Source organism: Anser cygnoides, chromosome 2 (assembly GCF_040182565.1).
Source record: "Anser cygnoides isolate HZ-2024a breed goose chromosome 2, Taihu_goose_T2T_genome, whole genome shotgun sequence".
In the NCBI taxonomy this organism is placed as follows: Eukaryota; Metazoa; Chordata; class Aves; order Anseriformes; family Anatidae; genus Anser; species Anser cygnoides.
The window spans coordinates 118,797,314-118,818,736 of NC_089874.1; the positions used below are offsets into that span (position 1 = coordinate 118,797,314).

At 40.2% G+C, this 21,423-nt stretch overlaps 1 protein-coding gene across 19 annotated transcripts in view; it reads left to right on the forward strand.

The window, feature by feature from the left end:
• DTNA (dystrobrevin alpha) overlaps window positions 1-21,423 on the forward strand; it is a 227,652-nt gene that overhangs the window by 109,657 nt on the left and 96,572 nt on the right. For 7 of the 19 annotated variants that reach the window (XM_066992922.1, XM_066992921.1, XM_066992928.1 and 4 more), the window contains exon 1: window positions 17,030-17,114. In XM_066992922.1, coding sequence (XP_066849023.1) covers window positions 17,030-17,114 — 85 coding nt within the window. Of the gene's footprint in view, window positions 1-17,029; window positions 17,115-21,423 lie in introns of those variants that run through there. The other 12 variants (XM_066992925.1, XM_066992927.1, XM_013184894.3 and 9 more) reach the window with 2 other exon arrangements.

Sequence of the window (21,423 nt, forward strand, 5' to 3'; positions counted from 1 at the left end):
ACAGCGATTTCAACAGGCTTCACCTGCCAGGTTTAAATGGAGTAGTTTCAATCATATTTACTGAGGCTTTCACATGCAGTGCAAGACATTTTCCATAAAATGTTATGCAGGATACAGTCGCAAAAGTATATTGTTAGAGCAGCTTAGAACAATGTATTGGATATCCCCTCTGCAGCAAACTAAGCCATAGCAATGTTCATTATAAAAGGCTATTCACTTATAAACATGTTTGTTTGCACAGACAGATGTCAGCTCTGCCCTTTCTCCATGTGGCAGAAATCCGAAGAGCAGAGAGCTTTGCCAGGTCTGGCTTGTTCCAGGTGTTTAACCTGAGAAGGATTGCCCGTGGGCCTGCAAGCAACGAAGCAAGTAATATTGCATTTTACAATGGACGTCCTTAAGTAAGAAGCAGGGGTTGTACCAGGGTGCCATGTTTTCGAAATAAAATCTGCAGTGTTTGTTACAGCCAAGATAAATTTGCCACGATATTTTGCTCAAGTGCTCATGGTAACTCTGGCCAGGAGCCCTCAAGCACAAGTCTCCCCAAGTGTGTGCTGTTTGTTGTTCTAGGCCAAACTTTGGCCTAGCCCCTGAAAACAAAAGCCTAAAACCTTGATTTTAAAGAGCAAATGCCTACTTTCCCATGCAATTACCTTCCTGGAGCACAAACAGCTTACTGAGAAAAAAGAAATGAGACATTTTACTTTTTTAAAGCCACTCTCTGAAAAAGGAGAAGTATCAATTAAAGTTCCTCTCTTTCCAGATCAGTATTTTTTCCCCAGAAGTATCAGCATAAACAGATGCATGTATTGAAGTTCAGATTTGTTGCAGATACATCCATGACTTCAAGAACAAGTGAAAAAGCTTTGTAGCTGGACAGAGGCAGTCCAGATGCTGTGTCTTCCCTGGAAGGACAGTAAATCTGTATAGAAATCTTTTTCATAGATAGGGATATAGCAGAAAAGATTATTCTGAGTAGCTGTTGCCCACAGGAAGCCTAAGAGGCTTAATTTTTAAAGGTTTTCCATCCTGTATACATTCAGGTGCTACCTGTTTTGCAGTCGGTGTTTGCAGTGCTAGGGAAACAAATATAAAACAAGCTGGCTTTTATCCTGATATAATCAAATGTGTGCAGATGTGATCTCTGTTTGCTCAGTATGCATAAGGAGAATGGGAGCAAGGGAACGGAGGAAATAAAGAGTTGCTTTCTCTTTTTTTGTACAAAAAAAAAGTTGTTTGTACAGAAGAAATAGAGTTTGTGGTATACTTTTATTTTTTTGATAAAAGATGAGTGGCAGGATGGAGTGGGTTGCTGCTTACCTGTGAGAACTGTTTGGTGTGGTTTGTCCTTCTGTCAAAGTAAGAAGCTGGGCAGGTGGCATGATAGCATTTGTTCTCTGAAACAGGGTTGTTAGAGGGAAGTATTAGCTTTAATCCAGATGGGAGTGGTTTTTCTCTGCCTACAAAAACTAAGGGGGCAAAATTCTGTTTTTGGACACTTGAGAGTACTGCATTTGTTTTTTCCTAATCCTTTGCAATATCAAAAACTGAATAGGCAAGACAAAGATTGTAGGATGTGTATTTTCGATCCTAGCAAACATATTACTCAAGCCTGATGAGCTGCTTTTTAAAATATGTTTGTATATTAAAGGTGAAGAGAAAGCATATGAAAACAGCGAGTGTTGGACTTGGTGCTCAGCATTCTTCCTCTTCAGAGTAGCTCACATAAAACTGTTCCAGGATCTGAGTTTTCGGCAATGTTGAAGAGTTTGGTTGATGTCATTAACTATTGCTAGCAGCTGCAGCAACTTCCAGGTGTGTAAAAATGTTGATTCTCCAGTTCTTTTTTAAGTTCATTAGTTCCTCATTTTTTAAGGTTTTATAAATTAATAATCTTGCAAAATTTTTAGTGATTTCTAGTCTTTCTCTCCAAGACAGTGACACACTGTAAGTCAGTAAAATTTCAGCAGATCTCTCAGAAGAAAATGTAGCTGTTTTTGTCTCAACCTTGAGTATTTTTCTTATCTAGATAACATGATTTTCAAAAGATGTATTGGTTTTCTTCCTTATATAAGGTCTTAGATGAAAAAAACATTTGAACAGATCCCATTTGTGTGTGTGTGTGTATGCCTTCGTTATTTTGACCTTATTAATGCCAGGGGTTATTTATAGCTCCGTGACTGCTATGTTTGAAACCTTTGCAAGCAGACTGACTCTATCAAAAACTGCATATTTCTAAGGCTTCCAGGGTCACTGCTACTTTGGAGGAGGATCTGCTCCACCCTGCTCTCTTGTGGACCCTTTGGGACTTCTGCCCTGAGAAGTCCTCCTCATGTAGGCATCTCATGCAACTGGCAATGCTTACCTCCAAAAGCGTTGCTCTGTAGTACTCTTCTACCCCTCCTAAATCTCTGTGGTATTGTGCAGAAAAAAATGCAATTGATGATAATACTTTAAATAGCCTGTTGCTGATATAGTGAAGAATGACTGGCACTTGATACAAACGAATGGACCTGGCATTGCGGATTGCAGTGGAAATCTTTTCAGTACATCTAGCTGAAGAAAAATGAGGTGTACACAAGGAACACCATCAAAAAGCCTTTTTTTTTTTTACCAAATACTTCAACACCTTACAGCATCCAAGTCTGTTCCAGGCAAAGATATTTGTCTTCTCTGCCTGCTATATGAATACAATTGAGTGGTAAAATTGTAAATAATTTTTTAAAAGTAAAATAAAATTGTAAATAACTGGAGAAAAAGCCTCTCTGTCTTTTTAAATTTCCCTTTCTAACTCATTTGTGTTGTAAAACCACACTTCCATGGGCTTGCTTAGAACCAGGCCTGCAGCTAAATATTTACCCAATAGATTTTGTTAAATCTGTTTCAGTGCCTCTGGAAATGAATTTACACCTCTAATTCCTAAGTACCCTTTGCCTCTGGGCATATGTAGTGAAAAGCGGGTATTAGAAGAGCTGAAATAGAGTTGAGATAACTGATAACCTGAGTCAGTAGGTAATGGGTAGAGAAGAGAGCACAATCCTTTGCTTCTCCAGGGTCTGGAAATGGAACTGTTTGAGGTGAAAAGCTGAGCTGGACTTGGGTGTTTCAGGTCCTTCAGATGGTGCTTGAGAGGTATTTTGAGCGGGGTGTTGTCAGGCTTCCTGTGCCTCCCGGGTCCCTTTCAGCCCTCCCCAAGTTGGCTGTCTGGAGAGAAAGCAATGCCCATGGGGAGGCGCCACCACCCCTGTAGCAGTGGGAGAAGTGAGCAGGAAAGGCAAGCACTTCAGTGGGAAATCAGCAGCGGCACGCAGTGACAGCCCACACGGCTGGGCCTACATCCTGGGCATGAAGGACACTGTCTTCTTGGTCAGGGGACAATAAAAGGCCCTGGTCAGCTCAGACAGGCTCTTCAAGGCCCTCAGCCCTGCAACAGGCTGTATTCAGTCTCCTTGGCAGGACAAGCCCCCACAGCCAAGATGCAGGTCAGGCTGGCCACTTGCCTCACCACAAGGTGTATCAGGTAGCCCCACCTGTTTTTCTTCACTGCTTGTATTACACTGTGTTAACTCATCTCACCTATTAGTCCTGCCCCTTTTCAGCACAGTCCTGCTTCTCCTCTGCCAAATTGCTTTTGGTACTTTTGCTGACTTTGATGAAGCTCTGTATTGCTCTTGCCTGGGATACTAACACACAGAACTCACCTGGTTTCATGATGTGGAGCCCTGTGTCTGTCTACCCCTAGACCTCTGACCCCTAGGCCCCAGCCTCTGATCCTGAATGGTTTTGACTTGGCTACCTGGCTCCAGTTTGGTCCTTTGCTCCGCCATGCTGAATACCTCTTGATAATGCTTTGTGATGGCAGAGCAAGGCTCACCATTGCTTCTCTGCTCATCACAGGGTTTGCCTTTCCCTTCTGCACATTGCAAAGGCCTTCACTGAAGGCCCAGGTGGGAAGGTGGATAGCATTCTTTTGCAGAGCACTGGGACAGCGTATACCCCTGTCCTTGCAGAGATTTGTAATCTGAGAAATGGAGGATTTTGCTCCAGAAAGTTCTGGGGGTTCGTTCTGCTTGTAGCTTGTAAGACGTAGCAGTTAATTTAGCCCAGTTCAAAAAATCACCCATCAGAATGTCTTTTACTAGGAGGTGAAGAACATCTAAGGAGGTGCTTGTACCAAAGGGCTTCACCTGCTTCCTTTTCTGCAGGAAGGAGCAGCTTCCTAACAACACTAGTCCATACTCTAGTCACCTTGTGTGACTTAATGCACTTTACTGATGTATAGTTTGTTGCACTATTGTCGTCTTTCTCATAGGTTAAAAGGAAAGTTTGGTGATTCTTCAGTCCTTTTAATGTTTCAGCCTTTGGAGTTTGTTCAGTACAAGGAAGAGATGAGCCCAGTATCCAAAATCCAGCTATGCACTTCGCTCCCATCCTTTACTCTCCATTTACACTGCTGGCTGAGGCAAGAACAAAGTGCTTGGCTGACTCCACTACATGCTATTTTATACCATCTGATGATCTGGCCCAAAAACACTTACAGAGCCTCCATTGCACCTGATTGGAAATGCAGGGTTTGGCCTACAACATATATGTGAAAGACTTATTGGGATAGTTTTAAAAGCCACAGACTATAGGGCATTCAGCACATCTCTTGAGAGACTGTCCACAGCATAATACATCTTTCACTTCAGAACTTCCCTGTTGAGATCCGACATTTTCTGTGTTTAAATATCACTCCTTTTATTCCTAATCAAACCCTGTGTCACACCTAATAATTCATCTCTCTCCTCAACATTAGCAGCATACTGCTGTTTCATTCGCCAGTTCACCAACGTTTAACAAAACTGTGTAAGTTTGATGTTATTCTCTTCCCAGAAATCAGACCCTCCCATCTCTGCCCTTTGATTACTTCCCCATGTCTCCTCCTTGCTCCTTCCACTCTGTCAATAGCTTTCAGACAACGTGGTGCCAAAACCAGAATGTAGTATTTGAGTGTGGTTGAACCAGAGCCAAACAAAGGGAGAAAGTCTCTTGCTTCCTGCTCTGATGTGATGCATTTGATAACACACACTACTGCTGCTTTTCTGCCAGAATACTCGGAAGAATATTAGACATGGTCTGAGAATTAAGCAAATGACACTTAAGGTGCAAATGCACTCATTCTTGTTTGCAAATATCATTAAGCAGCTTAGTTTAAATCCGCTTAAACTACTTCAAGTTTAGATGCCTCTGTACCAACGTAAGTATCTGCTGCATCTTCCAGCAGGGTTCGGTTTGGACGTGGTTTTGTCAAGGCAGCTACGTGACACTTCTGACTAACACAGAGTTCTCCTCAGTCTCAGTTTCTGTTGTTTTCTGAAGTAAACTGGCGGCTGCTTTGAAAGCAGCGCGTGGTCAGACCATCACAGCAAGGAGCAGGCTGCTGGCTCAGCAGAGGGCAATGAACAGCACTTCTGAGAGCGAAAGGGCTCTGTGCTACTTGCTGGTCCTAACTACCCAGACAAGCGTGCCTCTCACCCGTCACAGTCAGTTCAGGGACATTTTTTGATCAGCATTCAAGCCTGGAGAGGTTACTGCTCTCCCTGAGGTCCATGTGATACTCTCGCTCTTGGGGCCCAGTTTGCAGTCCCCTTGTGGACAAATACCCCAGCAGGTCTCCCTGAGGTGGTACAGTTACAGGCAGTCAGTGCCTGTTACTGAAAGTATTTGTGTGCTGGTTTACCCGCTCAGAACCAAAGCATTTCACATAAAAAATTAATGTGCAACAGTTTGCATTGGTACCTCTCTCTCCCAAATATATCATGCTTTGCAAGTTGCTGAAGGCCCTGGCAGTGCTGCAAGCTATCTTGGTTTTGCAACAACCATCCTTTCTCCTTCTTCCGTCAGCTGTGAACCTACCTGATAGTTGCTGGCCACTCGTTTTTGGTGACCATTCTTTGAAAAATACCTACATAAATGTGCTGGATCTTGGAAATCACACTGTGACAGCTAGAAGTTCAGTGGCTGGGATTGCTCCGCTGGGTGTTATTTGTGACCGTTCACATAAAAATAGTGAGTTGTTTGTTTTTTAAAAAACTGCTGCTGAAAGTGACCATGACATAAAGACAGGGACAGGGAAGTCCAATATGGCTGTACAGTAACTTGCAGTCTTACTGATTCAATCTCACAGAGTATCCCCCAAAACTTAGAGACTGGTGGTCCTGGATTGTTACGAACCATCTGTCACAGCCAGCCTAATTAAAACCTTAACAGCTGATACCAGCTTGTGAGAAGGGAAAGGATGATGTATGCCAGATTTCCTCAGTCTCCAGGCACAAAGATCAGCATCAGCTGTGGTGGGACACAGCCATGTTTCACTTGCCTGTTGGGTTTTGGTCACCGCTCCAGCTGTGCTCTCAGGTTTGTGCTTTGCAGCGTTGACTGTGCGTCTGCACATCTTGCAGCAGGCCTCTTGTGCCCTCTTCGGTTTTCTATGGGAGGAAAAAAAGTCTTCCCTGCTGTCTGTTCTGTGGAGCAGGAACTCCGCGTCCTGTCCATGAACTGCTGTGGAAGAGCTGTTGTATTGCTTATCTTATATCTGCTTAATTCGCCAAACAAGAAGTAGTCAGCTGCGGCCTCCAATATTAACTTGCAAAAGGATGCCACAGTAACTGGTTTCCTAGAGCTGGGTTTGGATCCTCTTCTTCATTCATTTGTATTGAATAGCCTTGCTGAAGTCCACAGCACTTCTCCCAGGGCTATCCGGCTATCCTGCACCGGTGACAATGTGAGCTTCAGACCATTAATTCCTCCTGGCAATGGGAGACTTACAGCATGTAAAACATTTAATTTCCTTCACACCTTTAGGTGTGCATTTAAATGCAAACTTATTTTTGTACTAAACCTAGGTAGAATTATAGACCTGAGCAGAAACAGAAGGAATGAGATCCTTGTAAATGAAGGAGGTACTGAAATATTAGTCTGAGGAACTCTAGTCTGTTGTGAAACATGACAGAACCACGTACAGACCTAAAGTGCTCTGTGACTGTATCTTGACTGTTTTGACACCTCTTGTAACCTGCAGTTAGTGTTGCAAAAGTAATTTTTTCCACAAAAGCTAATGCATTCTGAGCATCCTAGAGCAACGCTTGCGTAGGAGCATGTGTTTTGTCTTGACTGCCCTTAGATTGGTGTTTCTAAGAAACTAGAAACTACTTCATTTACATGAACAAAAATCTCCTTAACAAGTGTTGCGGGATTTCAAAGCACACCAGGAATCCTTGCAAACATAACTGCCAGCCTGATGAGCTGTTCTTCTGCGGTTGTTGTTCTCCCCTTTGCTTTCTTCACATTCCCTCCTCACCATCTGAGAGGTAGAGTCAGGACACCAAAACTTCTTCAGATGAATGCCTGCTCACCAGCATATTTCTATCAGCTGAAAAGTTTATGCTGCACTGGAAGGATTTTTATAACCTAAACATTCCTTCACAATATAATTAATAATGTTTTGTTAAAAATATTTGTCTTTGAGCATATTTTGTATATACAACAGTAACTTGAATTTAGCAGGGTCCAAGCAGTGTCAATGTGCATATCTGAGAAGAACAAACAGGATCAGTAATCATACGAAGCAAGGTATTTCTGCTGTGTCCGCTTACAGGCATCACCAGCCATTAGCTTTGCCTTCAATATTTCAAACGTTAGATCTGTGTTCTGGCTTAGTGTATAAGACTATTTGCTACATAATTATATTGTATTTCATTTTCTTCTGTACACTATCGTAATAATGATATTGCCTAATAAAATAATGTCAGATTTTAATTAGGTTAAAAGTAATTTGGTGTATTAGGTTTTTTATTTGGGAAAATAAACTAGCCGGTAGTGCATATCAAAATAGCCATTTTTTTAGTTTGCAGCAGCTTTCATTTCCTGTCATCCTGTACCTGTTGAAATAAGGGTTGTTGTGTGGTTGGGTTTTTTTGTTAATTAAGTTATTACAGCCCCTCAGCACCTTACATCTAACACTTTTATTTTGTAGTGAGGATGTAAGATGCCTGATTTACCATTTATTAAATGCATAGTTTTGCAAAAATTCCCACTCCTAATAAATAGCCACACGTTATTAATCACTGAAATGAGTTAACCAGGCTAATGTGAAAAAGTATGGTAATGCTGCATGTGAGTAGTTCAGCAACTGCAGGCCTGAACTTGCTGGGAGGCAAAGACAGAATACATTTGCATCAAAGGCAGTTTTGTAACATAAGAGCTTATGCTAGCCTTCCGTGGTGGGATACTTGAGGAATAACCAGTGGTGTATGAACTGACAGAAAATGTAGGTCTCCTCTGCAGTTCACTTTTACGGGAGTGTCCTGAACAGCATCTCAACATACAGCCAAATAATGAAGAGGAGAGGATGAAAGACAGAAAGATTCTTGTGGTTTTTTTTTACCCTCTTAATTCTCTTAAATTCTTTGATCCCTTGTGTTTTCTAAGTGACCTCAGTACTCTGTAAAGTTCTACATATATGTGGACATACGTTCTCAGTTATGCAGAGGATGTATGAGAGTTCACATTCATCTCGATGTCACTAAAGCCCATCTCGTAGTGGAATTCTGCCTTCTCCATGTGCCATTTCCAAGTGCATTCCTTCTTCTATTCATTGTTTGTGTTGTGTCTTTTTGTGTAAGGTGTTTATTAAGGACAGAATAGAAAAATCTTCGAGCCAGTTCAGCAGTCCATTCCTTTTCAGCTAATACTCAGTCAGCACAATGGAGTTCAAGCATATCCTTTAAGTCTAATGGGTGTATAAAGGGTTTGCTGAATAAGGACGTATTAAAGGCAGCTTTTGTTGAACTGGAGCCTATCTGAGTTTGCCTTTCCTTTGTGTTCATTGTTAGAAGACTCCCAAATGTTTGTATTTGGCTGTAATTTCTGGTCACTTACATTTTTACAAATTTAGATGCCTCATTGCTTGGATTTTTTCCTGCTTTTTCTTCTCTTATCACGTGGTACTGCCAACCTAGCTGTTATGTCTCTATTGGATATAGCAATTGTATTGCTGTACGGCTGGTGTGATCATTCATGGGTGTGCAGGCAGGTACAGAATGAGAATACAGAGACACTGATATCGATCATTATGACTTTGGACAGTTAGTATCTTAACTGAATATCTTGAGGACTGAACTGTTGTAGCTAAGGCTGCCAAATGAAATCATTTGAACAATACATATGGCACTTATTTTCCCACCACAAACTTATAATAAGACTTAGACAGGTGTCCTTAATTGTGATCTGGCACTTGAAAACAGAATTAAAAGCAGAATTAAAAGCTGAAAACAGAATTTAAAAGTTGGTGTCTGCTTTAGTCTTCAGCTGAATACAGAATACAGCTACCAAAAGGATGAAGTTGTACTTTTACCCAAGTCATCAGGCTGCTCACAGAAGGGATATGGCCAAGTAAAAAGGAGAAAATCTCCTGTTTCCTTATTCCTTGACAATAACTAATTGCTAAAATGCCTTCTTCAGATATTGATTAGATCAGCCTGTATGTTGCTGTTACTTGCATTAAAGATCTATACTTATCCCCAAAATGCTCATAAGTTCAATAACTGCCATCCTAGTGCTATTCTTCTCTTCTAGTGCCTGCTATCACTGAACTTAAGACAAATTAGCAGCTACCACTATGAAGGAATATATGTGACCATTTTCATCAGTGCCTCATCATTCTTTCATTTGTAATTTGTTTTCCACCTTTCCCCAAATTAGTTCTTGAGGGACTTGGATTTCCATGGGAATGGTTTTAAAGAATCTTTTTTCTTAGCTATAATTCTTAGCTTTTTAGATAAAACTCAGAATATGTTTTCATGAACCAATTTGTTACAATGTTTCAGAAAACTAAAAAGTAGAAAAAGTCCAAAGGGGCCTATTTCGTGCATAAAGACGAAAAAGTTTAAATTCTTCTTGGATCTCAATTGAATAATGGAAAACTCTTCTTAGCTGATAAGGTCGTTTCATCTTCTCTAAATCAATGGCTATTCAATTAATAGTTTGGATGCTGAAACTATTGATCAGATAAGGTGACAGAAGCCAGCAGCTCCCTTATTAACTAATTTGTTTGACTACTCAACAATACTTTCAGTGAAAGATTTTCCCAGTGCACGCAAAGGAGCTCAATAATTTCAACTGCCTGGGAATGTATCTTCTCCCACAGCTACCATTTGGTTTATTTAGATGTTTTTGTAATTCAAAGGAGATGAAAGTACCCACTGTCCTACAGCAAATAATCATCAAATCCCTATTTACAAAAACTGACAACTTGTATTATTAAAATTGGCAGAAGCCAGGAAATGCTTCCCAACACAATTGTATCACTGACAGCTTACTCAAATGAATTTGGGTTTAATTATGCCAGCACAAGAAGAACTGAAAGAAACCTTTGACTAAGTAGGAGTTTAATTATATGTGAAATCCTGCAACCTCCTTTGTGCCTCTACAACGGCAAATGAAAGACCTGAGAGAAGACCAGAGTACCAAAGTATCAGATATCAATTACACGCTTCCTGTGATAAAGTCCTTCTAACTTTTTACGCCCTGAGTTTCATTAAGGTTTTCCCTACAAATTATTCTTTGCCTAAGCAACTGAAAGAAATAGAATCACAAATTAGAGCGGTTAGAGGTAATCAATACTTTATTGATCCTGTTTTTTTTTTAGTAAAATAGTATAAAAACATATGTTGAATGAAAAACTACATTTTGGGTGAAATCCAGGTCCGTGATGAGGGCATGGCAAAGCTCCTGTAACAGATTAACACATCAGACAAGCAGATTTGGTACTGAATATTGTTGACTTTTGCGTCTGAGTTTTGGAGGGTTTGTTCTTTTTCTGGAATGTTTTTAGTATAACAAAAAAAGACATGACTGTTAGCGGAAGTTATTTCTGACAAGTCCTCGGCTGTACAAAGGCTCTGAAACATCGTGGAGTATAAAGAAAATCAATACCTGCTTTATTTGTTCTAAAATATTTCATGAAACTCAGACTAAATGTGATTTAAAGGTAGCATTTCAATGGGACTTTGACGAGCTGTATTTAAATCTGCACCATTTAGCTACAATCAATCGTTACTCTTTATCAGAACTATTTTATCAGAAGTGATGTCAATGAAGTACTGGAGAAAAAAAAATTGGAGCTGACTAAAATTATTTTATTGGATCATTTTATACTCTCAGAGGGTCAAAACGTATTTGAAGCATTGAACACTGGTTTTCCTGCAGTGTTTCATCCAATGGATCAGTTTCTTTTAGTGCCAGGAAGGCTGACTATAAAAGCACATGGTTGGAAAAATGCATCTGAGCAATTCATGCAAGGCAGTTTTATAAAGTTTCACATATTTGTAGTAAGTCTCAAGTATTGTTTTTGTTATGTGTCTTTCATGTCTGGAGTTGTAAGATTCTCTGTTACATGAGAGAACTCCTCCTCCTTAGTTTTGCAGAGAAAAGCTGAAAGCTATACAAGCACACATAGATAGCAGAAAAATAATGGTTTTAGGATATATTCTGGCCTAATTAATAACTATTTGAATTCTTAAACTTGACAATGCCTGGTGTGCGTGGAAAATGAATGACTGGTGGTTCGCTCGTTCCCTGAAGTGAATTGTCAGTCCTGACATCCTCTGTTAAGATTCTCATTCTGTACAGTATTAAATATGAAATTAGTGTGCTTTGACTCTCATGTTTTCTATCTCCGAATTGTTCTTTTTTGCCTGAGCATCAAACTTTCCCCAATCAAATCTTTCTTTACCATTAAATTTTCCCCAATTCATTTCTCAGACCTCCCAAATAAGATTTGCATGACACTCAAACTTCTTTGAATACTGGATGTTACGAAAATGAGTTGCAGTGGCTGCCTTATAGGACATTTTTGACAGTTTCCTACTAAGGATACGGAGATCCAAAAGGGGAACTGATGAAAAATTTTTGGAAATTTTTTTCTTAAAAACGAGAGACACATTTTGCTGAAAGAATACATCAAGAGAGATTTTTTTGGGGGGGTAATATTAAAATTGCAAAAATATGACAAAATTAAGAAGAGGTGGATTTGCTGAGACTCAAGTTGAAAGTAAGCTTAGCAACAGCTTTTATTTTACTTCTTCACTGTAAAAGCTCATCTAGATAAAATACAAACAAGTACTGTAAGTGCAATGCAATTATACCTAGCCTCAGGAAAAAGCAGTGAACAATTTTATTATAGTGCCAAAGATTAGTCCTGGAATGTAAAGCTGAGAGATGCCTATTATGGATCTGCTTCATTAAAAGATGTGAAACAAGACATTCATAAGGCACCAATAAATCCATTAAGGGGAAGAGGGCTCAGAAATGGCCTTCCATGATTCTAGTTATTAACTTCAAGGATTGCTGAGGTTGGGAACTTGGCAAATACAGTTTTAGTTAGCACTCACAGTCCCTTTTAACCCTCTATTCTCTGGTCCAAATTCACTTTGAAATAAGCAGCTATAGCTCTGCTTTAGTTGGCTGAGCAGCACCCACCTACCAGGGCTGAATTTGGAGAATATGGAAGAGGGAAAAACTATGGGTTTGAAATCTTCTCTTTCATATTACATGACTTCTGCATGAACAGTGCTTCAAACCCAGCTATCGACTAGAGCTTTTGAGTTCCTCATCAAATCACTGAAAGCTAGACCCCAGCAGGCTCTTTCATTTCCAGGCATCAAAATTTCTGGAGCTGATAATGCCTGAAAAGGAATAGCGGCACTCTGATAAAACTGTCCCAAGCAATGGCAGACAAGAAGCCTGTGCTACTGAAAAACGTTACTATTGTCTAGTCAAACCTGGGTTTAAATTTCGACCAGCTGCATAGGAAATAGCATCTGATTTGTCAGTAGCATGAAGATCAACCACAGAGAAACCTGCACATTTCTCTGCATCCTAATTCCTCCAACTCTCAAAGATACCAGGGCAAATATCTAAATTGAAGTCTTCTGAAATTTCATGGTAGGAAAAGAAATAGTTGTTTAGATTGGGAGTTGAAAATTTCCACAGCAGGGAAATACAGGCTGCTTAGATAAAGGATGCTCGAGCCTTATTGATAGTTTACCAAATTCCAGAAGTGATCTTGGGATACTCACTGTTGATTTTACCAGTTCTTCTGGAGCAAAACTTCCAACTAGAATTTGCATCCCAGAACATTCCCAGGCGCTTCAGAGCCGCAGTGAGCACATTTGGACAAGACTCAGGCAGACAGAAGTGTTTTTCTTTTTCCTCTGTGCCAGCTGCAATGGGAAGAGCAACTTCTATGCAGTCTGCAAGGCGGGCAGGAATGTCACTGGTCAGGATTCGGAGCCTCTTGTGTCAAAGATGTAAAAATGTGCAGCTGCGTCACAGCCATCACGTGGGACTTTGTAAATTTTCCATGCCACAATTAATCAATTTCAGCATACGATTTTCCTCGCTGGCACACTTCCTGACTCCCCGTGGCACTTCATCTGTCACAGATGAACAAGATGGGGATTTGTCGAAGTGTTAATGGGGTGGCTTTTCTCAGAGTCGTCAAACTGAGCACGTATGTGTGTGTCACATTAGTAATTTTTGACAGTTTCCTATTAAGTTTACAGAACACTCAAGTAGGGAGCTCCTTCTCCAGGTAAACAGGCGGTTACCTCTTTTTGTGTTTTGGAGCTAATGATTTAGTGGTAGCAGGCGTTGCTTTTACCAAGCACGGGCAGTAGCTCAAGAACTAGAAATACACTAATTACAAGGGGGATGATTAAAACAGAGGTTAATAAAATAAGCTATTTATCCTAGATACACTAAAGCAAGAAAAAACACTTATGTGAGACAGAAGTTATTATATTATTCGTAAATCAAAGCGGCACAAAGGAAAGAAAAATAAGGCATGTAGTTCTCACCTTATGCGTATAAACTATTCCCTCCCAGATTTTATAAACAAATAAAGTATACTAAAAAATGAGCCAGCTATGCTTCTGATACATGACAAGCATGAAGATGGAATTGCACATGAAACGGCTCAAATCAGACTAAGCTATTTGTTTATTGATTGTTTTCCCTCAAGCTCTGCTGATGTTATAAAAGATTTCAGCTCAAAGCACCAGTGGACGTGAAACATTCACGGTATCTTTTTCAGAGGCTGGAAACCTTATGTTTGGAATGATTTCTGCTCTAGAATGTCTGTAATATAGTGAAGCCTTAATACCTTGCTAATCAGTACATTACTAATTAGCCCATGACAAGAATTTTAATTAGATGCACAGTAGGTGTTCTCCCTACCTGCAGTGGAGGAGTTATTTCCCAGGAGAAAAGTGAAGGGAAACAGATAGTGGAAGGGATCAAGAGAAGACAAATATGTCTTTTCTACTCTGGGAAGAGTATACATGAATTAATATTTTTAAAAATTATGTCTCTGATAATTTATTCTGTTTTGTAAAGTATAATAAAGTTCGCTTTGTGATTTGCTTTTTTTCCCTGTAGAACAAAAAGTACTTTTTTTCTGTGAATTGACATCTGTTGTAAGCCAAATGAGAAATATCGGAACGTGATTATAGTCAATTATGCTCATGGCCAGCCCCAAGGACTGAACTGAGAACATTGCCACCTCAAAGTACAAGTCTTTGTACTCTGAGTTTAAGAGCTGAGCTTCGTATCTGTGAGCTGGAGCAAGGAGGTATTCAAAAAATGTGTAGATGTGGTGCTTAGGGACGTAGGTTAGCGGTAGACTTGGCAGTGCTAGGTTAACGGTTGGACCAGATTGTCTTGGAGGTCTTTTCCAACCTAAGTGGTCCCATGATTCTGTCATTCTAAGGTGAACAAGCTTAAAAAGGGAAATGCACAAAACCCATGACCATCGTCATTAGCTGAGCAGTGGCTCGGGTGCATTCTAGAGTTAAAAATGTGTAAGAAAAGCTTGGAAGGTAAAGATGAATGAGTTCCTATCAATGGGAACTCAAAAATAATAATTATTGAGCAACATTGTCTGTCTTTCTTTTTATTTCTATCCAGAAAAGATGCAAAGAAGGGAGAGAGGATACTTCCAAAAATACTGCCACCACTGATGTTCTCATTAGCTTAATGGCATATATGCTGTTGCAGAGAACTTCAGGATTGTCATTTGGGATGAAGGTTTTAAAATCTGAAAAATATCTACTGCAGTGAGAGTCTTTCAAAGTTATTTGTATTTATCTACACATAACTCAGGCTTCCATAGGGAGGCCGTTGTGAACAACCCTACAAATACTAAAAGTTAATCTAAAACTGTATTTGCTGTGAAGTATTCACTCAACTGTCCTGCCTGATAAAAGATGCTCTTTTCAAATGGCTTTATTAACCCAGCTGTCGTAGGAGAGCTGGTGGTTTTCCATAGCAAATTTGTCTACTGCTGTAAATTCTGTTAGAAGGAGAAAGGGGTGGGAGATTCGAGCTGGGGTTAGTGGGATTACCTATTTTTTCATCTTTTATGGGCGGAGAATTAAGGCTGATGCAGGGACAAACAACATTCCTATTTAGGATGCAGGCTGGGGATCTTAAGGTATATCTCATTTTGCAGATAGATGTGAGCCTTCCCTGACACTTCTCCACCAGCAAGACGTGAACAAGCTTCAGATCAGGGGCTGCGTGGCCACCTCAGTAAAGCTCTGTATTGAAAGCTGTTATCTCTGCAGAAGGGCAGGATATATTAGCTGCAGCTTAATGCCATGCTACACACATCCGTATCACTCCCAGCCAAATTAGAGCATGAGTGAACTTGAATATACCTGCAAACACGCTGCAGCCGTACCCTTTGTCCTCCTCCTAGTGGGGCTGCTGCTCACATCACAAAACGTCCACTGTAAATAGCACTTTAGTGGAGCCTTTATCAGTACTCTGAGAACTGAATAGACTATTTGGAAAAGACAGCTATAATGTAGCAGCACTTCATTTGAACAGTGCATTATGGAAGAAAAAAAAAATCAAAAAACTCTTATGTGATTGCCTTCCTTTCTCCAAGAAGTAAAAGGAAACTGGTCTTCCATCCTGAGCCCTTTGGTGGGCAGATGGTAGCCTTCAGCATCCAATACTTTCATCCTTCCTATTAAATACATGTGTGGGTTTGCTACTGAAGACAGTGGTATATTTCGGATTGTGTTTCTCTACAGAGTATCTCTTTTTTTATCCCAGGTGGCCCAATGTTATCTCACACAATCTAGTTGAGATAAGGGTGTAGATTAAAATGCAGGTCAGAAGCCCTAACCGGGCTTGGCAGGGAGGGAAAGATTTTGGTTTGCTAGAGTAATTATCCATAGGAAGTGGTGAAGCTGACACTGGTTTCATTTTTTGAGTGCTGCTAAAGGCGTTTGTCTTTATTCTGGAGGCTTTAGTCTTTTCCAGTTTGAATGCTGGCTGTGAAGGAAGCTGTTTATTCTCTCTCCAGAAGTAGCGCTCTTAGTAATATTCTGAAGACTTGGATATCTGAGAACTGAAGGAAAAAATATCCTTACTTCTGAGCCTTTTACTGGGACTCATTTAATCAGAACCATACTGTCTTGAATTTGAATGAATATTTGGAGTGTAGTTGCTTGAGTAAATAGAGGTGTTATATGGATTTAGTTGCTGTTGTGTTATTTTTTGTTTCTGTTTCTTCCACCCAGAACTGGCAAGAAAGGCATTTTCTAAACTATAAAATAATATCTGAATCTTTTATGATGTCTTCACTCTTATATAACTTAAACTGAAGATTCCTTATTTAAGAAAACCTAAATTGAATTTCAGAGCTTGTGTTATGTAAGTCAGTCAGTTACATCAAGCGGAAAAACGAAACATTGCCTTTGGGAGAGAGAGAGAGGGAAAACAAATGCTTGAAAGAAGAGTCTAGGGAATGGAGGACAATTTTGGGACCAGCTTCCCCCCAAACGATGCCACAGAGAGACTGGCAAAAGGCACTGGGTACATTTGGAGCACCAGTCAACCTCAAAGGTTCACCGGGATCGATTCTGGATGCTTAAACATGTATGGTCAGCCTGGGAATAATGCTCAATATTTTCACATGATTTTGTCTTCCAGAATGATTGAAGATTGCGGGAAAAGAGGAAATACCATGGCAGAAAGAAGGCAGCTGTTTGCAGAAATGCGTAAGTACTTCCTAGAAATTTCACTGTGGTAGACCATGCCAGTTGCAATGCAATGTCAGTAAAATTTATGTAAGCTTTCCATCTCAAGTAACTGATACATTTGTTTCACAGAAAGTTTAATATTGTGAGACCAAAACTACAGGAAAATGGGCTGATTTGACCAAATAGCAGGGGAAAGGGATTTTCTACGCCAGCTTATATATTTTTCTACACCATACTGAATTATGTTAATCAATGGCTTCTTGAGACAAATATGCTGAAATACACAGGTAGCAATGAAGAGGGAAAGAAGGTCTCCAAAACACTATATTTGGGGTGTGTGTTGCGGGTTGACCCCAGCCAGCTGTTAAGCACCCACCCAGGCACTTGCTCACTCCCCTCACGTCCCTGAACAGGAAGAGCAAAAGCAAAAAAACTTGTGGGTTTAGATGAAGACAGTTAAATAAGTGGAGGAAACAGGAAAAAAAATATATATATATATATATAAAAAAGTGATGCAAAGGCAGTTACTCACCGTCTCCCAAAACCAGACCAATAATCAGGCAGTTTTCAAGCAATGTCTATCTTGGAAGACAAAACTCCCCATCCTCTTCTACCTCTGGCTTTTATTGCTGAGCATGGCCCTGTATGATATGGACTACTACCCCTTTAGCCAGTTCGGGTCAGCTGTCCTTGGTGTGTCCCCTCTCAGCCTCTTGCCCACCCGAAGCCTACTCACTGTTGGGGCAGAGTGGGAAAAAGAGAACCTTGATGGTCTTCACGCACTGCTCAGTGATAGCTAAAACACTGGTGTATTATCAACACTGCTTTAACCACAAATCAAAAAGATAGCGCCACGCAGGCTGCTATGAAGAAAGCTCCATCCCAGCCAGGCCCAGTGCAGGGTCTCATATAGAACACAGCCCACTTCAGTGCATTTTTTATATTTTCTAGTGAAGCTTTTTTGGTCCCCACAGAACAGTGTGTCATCGGTGTGCTATACTAACAATCCTCCTGCTATTCTTTGGAAGTTGTCTCTTACTTCTCTTAGAAACAAACCACCATTTTCAGGGAAGTTGTATTATGTATGAAGTTTGAGACCGTCACCTTTTTATTAGATTTACCAACGTTTTATCCATAATTAGTAAGCCTCCTATTATTTGTCCCACGCAATATAGTAAAAATGATAGAAAAAGTGATACTTTGATTTTTATGAATATTTATTTTTCAAAATATTTGACCTGGTTATCACTAGGAGCTGGTTGCCCATTCTGTTCCATTTATCAAGACTTCAGTTCTCTGAACTCAAAAGTAACAAGGCCGTAATGGAACAGGGAATTAATGGGACCAGAGCAACCATGCACACTGAAAGGCCAGGTCTGTGCTGGTGAATCAAATGTGGCAGGGACTGTTCGGTTCCCAGGGGCACCAAATGGCCTGCATCTGTGATCACGAGCTCTCCAAAATTAGGACTTCTCATTCAGCTAGCCTGTTGAGAATGTTCTTGGCCCATTCCATGATGTCCACTAGCTTTGTTGTGCTCCGTACTTCTTTCAATACCACACAAGGGTTTCTGTTGTAACTCAGATGGGTATTCCTCTTATCCCTTTGGTACAACATCTTAGACCAGTGGAAGGAAGGAATACTTTTTAGCTAGAAGGAAAAAAAAAAGAAAAAAAAAAAGGATGATGCATTTCTCCTTTACCATAACATAGTATACTTTTAATTACAATTATACGGAGGACTTCAGCTTGTATCAGCTCAAGTCAGTGGCAAAAATACCACTAACTTCAGTCTGTTTGAAATGCATCTGAACTCCTAAACCAGGAGATAATTCCTTAAGAATTTTCAGTGGGGGTTTATGGTTTGCTCCCACAGGGTTGAAGGCTGCTTTGTTGTTCTGGGTTGTTTTGAGGGAATTAAGGCAGTGCTGGGAAAATTGACAATGAGTAGTTGGAGAATGAGGAGGGATTATTTTCCCATAGCCTACACAAATAGTTATTTTTCTTTCACATTTTAGTATTTTGACATATTTACTTGTGTCTGGTTTATCTCATATATGCCTGCCTTTCCTATTTGCCTGCCTTTGTTCCTACTACTGCTACACACGCACACAGAGAACCAGGTTCCAACCAGATAAAAAGATAGAGGGGAAAATACGTTTCTTTTGTGTGTAATAAACTAAATATGTTTTAGGCAAAGAAACGTTCACATTCATAAAATGCTCAATTTTGCATGTTGAGATACTGTGGGTATAAAGGGTGTGTTGCACTGAAACAGAAACTCATCCTATTGTCATTGAATTCAGGTCCCCTCAGCTGTGCGCAAGCCCACAAAGTCCATGCTGAACAAAAATCAGGCACTCAACATACCCTACATACCCTGGGTCATGCAAAGTTTCCTAATGTTGTGAAAAAACATAAGTTTCTGGTAGAAAGTTGAACTCCAAACCTGCCCATGTTAGATGAAAAAAGTAAATGATGTAGAGGAGTTTGCCAGTGTTTTAGGTTCTTGTGGTAATATCTGCAAGCCTGTGATTAAAACCCCACTATGTTTTTAGAAAGTGGATCGTGTTCCAGACAGCACCAGACAGCAAAAAAATCGAATTGTGCATGCCTTTGTAGGAAGCTTGTTCTGAACAAAGAGTAGATGGATTGGACTCTCACTTCAGATTTGAGGCAGCGTATGATTTCCTCTGTAATTAGAGACATTTCGTTTGACTTTTTTCTTTCCTTTTCTTCAGAAGAAGCATCTTTCTAGTTCCCAATTACAAACCTTTGTGAATTAGTATCATAACCAATATCATATTCTGTAGAGTTAAAGTTTAGATTGAATCTTATCTCTCAAGGTGCACCACTGGATGTCAAATCAGTAGGCTACCCTTAGTCGTACCTGACATGCTCATATATCCAGACTGCTCTGATGAAAAAAAATCAAAATGTACGTTATGGTAGTGCTGCCAGCACATATTACCAAGCATGAAGACAGCAGCCAAGGGCTCAATGTATCCTTTTATTATTTTTGAGAACTGCCGACAGTATTACCTAGACGAGAATATTCAAAAGAAACAGTGAAACACTGCCAGTCGGCAAAGAGAATGAGAGGCCACTGGCAATCCTGTAGGCAAGTTACAAATTCCCAGTCTCATTTGCCATGCTCAGTCCCACACATCTTTCCACATATTTTTCAGCGCTCTCCATGTAAAATGAAGTCATGTTTCTACAGAAGTTATTTGACAAATGGATCTCAGACTGTGGTAAAATGTGAATCATGATAAAATTAAGTAGTATGTTCCACAGTTTTATCAACAGAAACACCTCCTCCCAAAGTAACACAATTCAGTGTGTGCAAATAGTAGGGGAAAAAAAGCAACAGTACTGCCTACAGTTTTGTGTATTTGGAATTGATACTACAACCTAGAAAGTATAATGAGCCAGTTTCACTTTGCTTTGAACCTGTTCATCTTATTAGAATGCTGAAGTTTTATAAAGGAGCTTTGGGAGCTTTTATTAGTGTCTTTCACTAAAGTTAAGAGGGAAAAAAGTTAAGTTTGTATTACTCATTGGTCCTACTAAAAAAGGAAAGATTTGTTGTTGCAAGTGTTACCAACTCTCCTTCACCAATAAAGGAGTTTTCCAAAAGCTGTCAGTGGGGTACTAATGCAGAAGAGAAAAACTGTAATTCAGCGATAAGACTATGATGAAAAAAAATAAGGCTTTGCAGACCTGATGTGAAGTAGTTAAAGATAGCTTCTTCCAGGAACAGATGGTGTTAAGACAACCAGCTGGCAGAAGGGAGTAGCTGAGAGCCCCGGGAAGATGGTGTGGGACAATGCGGTCAGGAAAAGAGCAGAGTCTGGGGAGAAGGAAGAGTATCACTCTCATTTTCATCTCACGGGGTAGAGCACATGTGAAATATTCGGGTCCAGAGGGTGCCAGATTGTTTAAGAAAGTGTGGGTGAACGAGGCTGACATGGCCATACGTGCAGCAGTGAAGCTGAGTGGCCAGTCCAATAACATGAAGAGGAATTTTAAAGAAAGCCTTTGGGAAATGGGTGAAAGCAGAATAGGGCCATATTTCACTTGTATGGATGTGTTTCATTTGGACAGTTCCTTGAGAAGCCCTGGTTTTGTAGGTTGGTACCGTTCCTGCAGAGGAGGCTGCTCAACTGAACAGAACGGTTTTTACTCTTTTATTCTAGGGCCAACCACAATGAGAAAACAAACATGCAAAAGCTCAATTGTACATGATTCCATGAAATGTGTGGCACAATTAATAAGCAGTCTCGCATCTCATAGGCCATATTGTAGCTACGCAGCAACACTTCTTG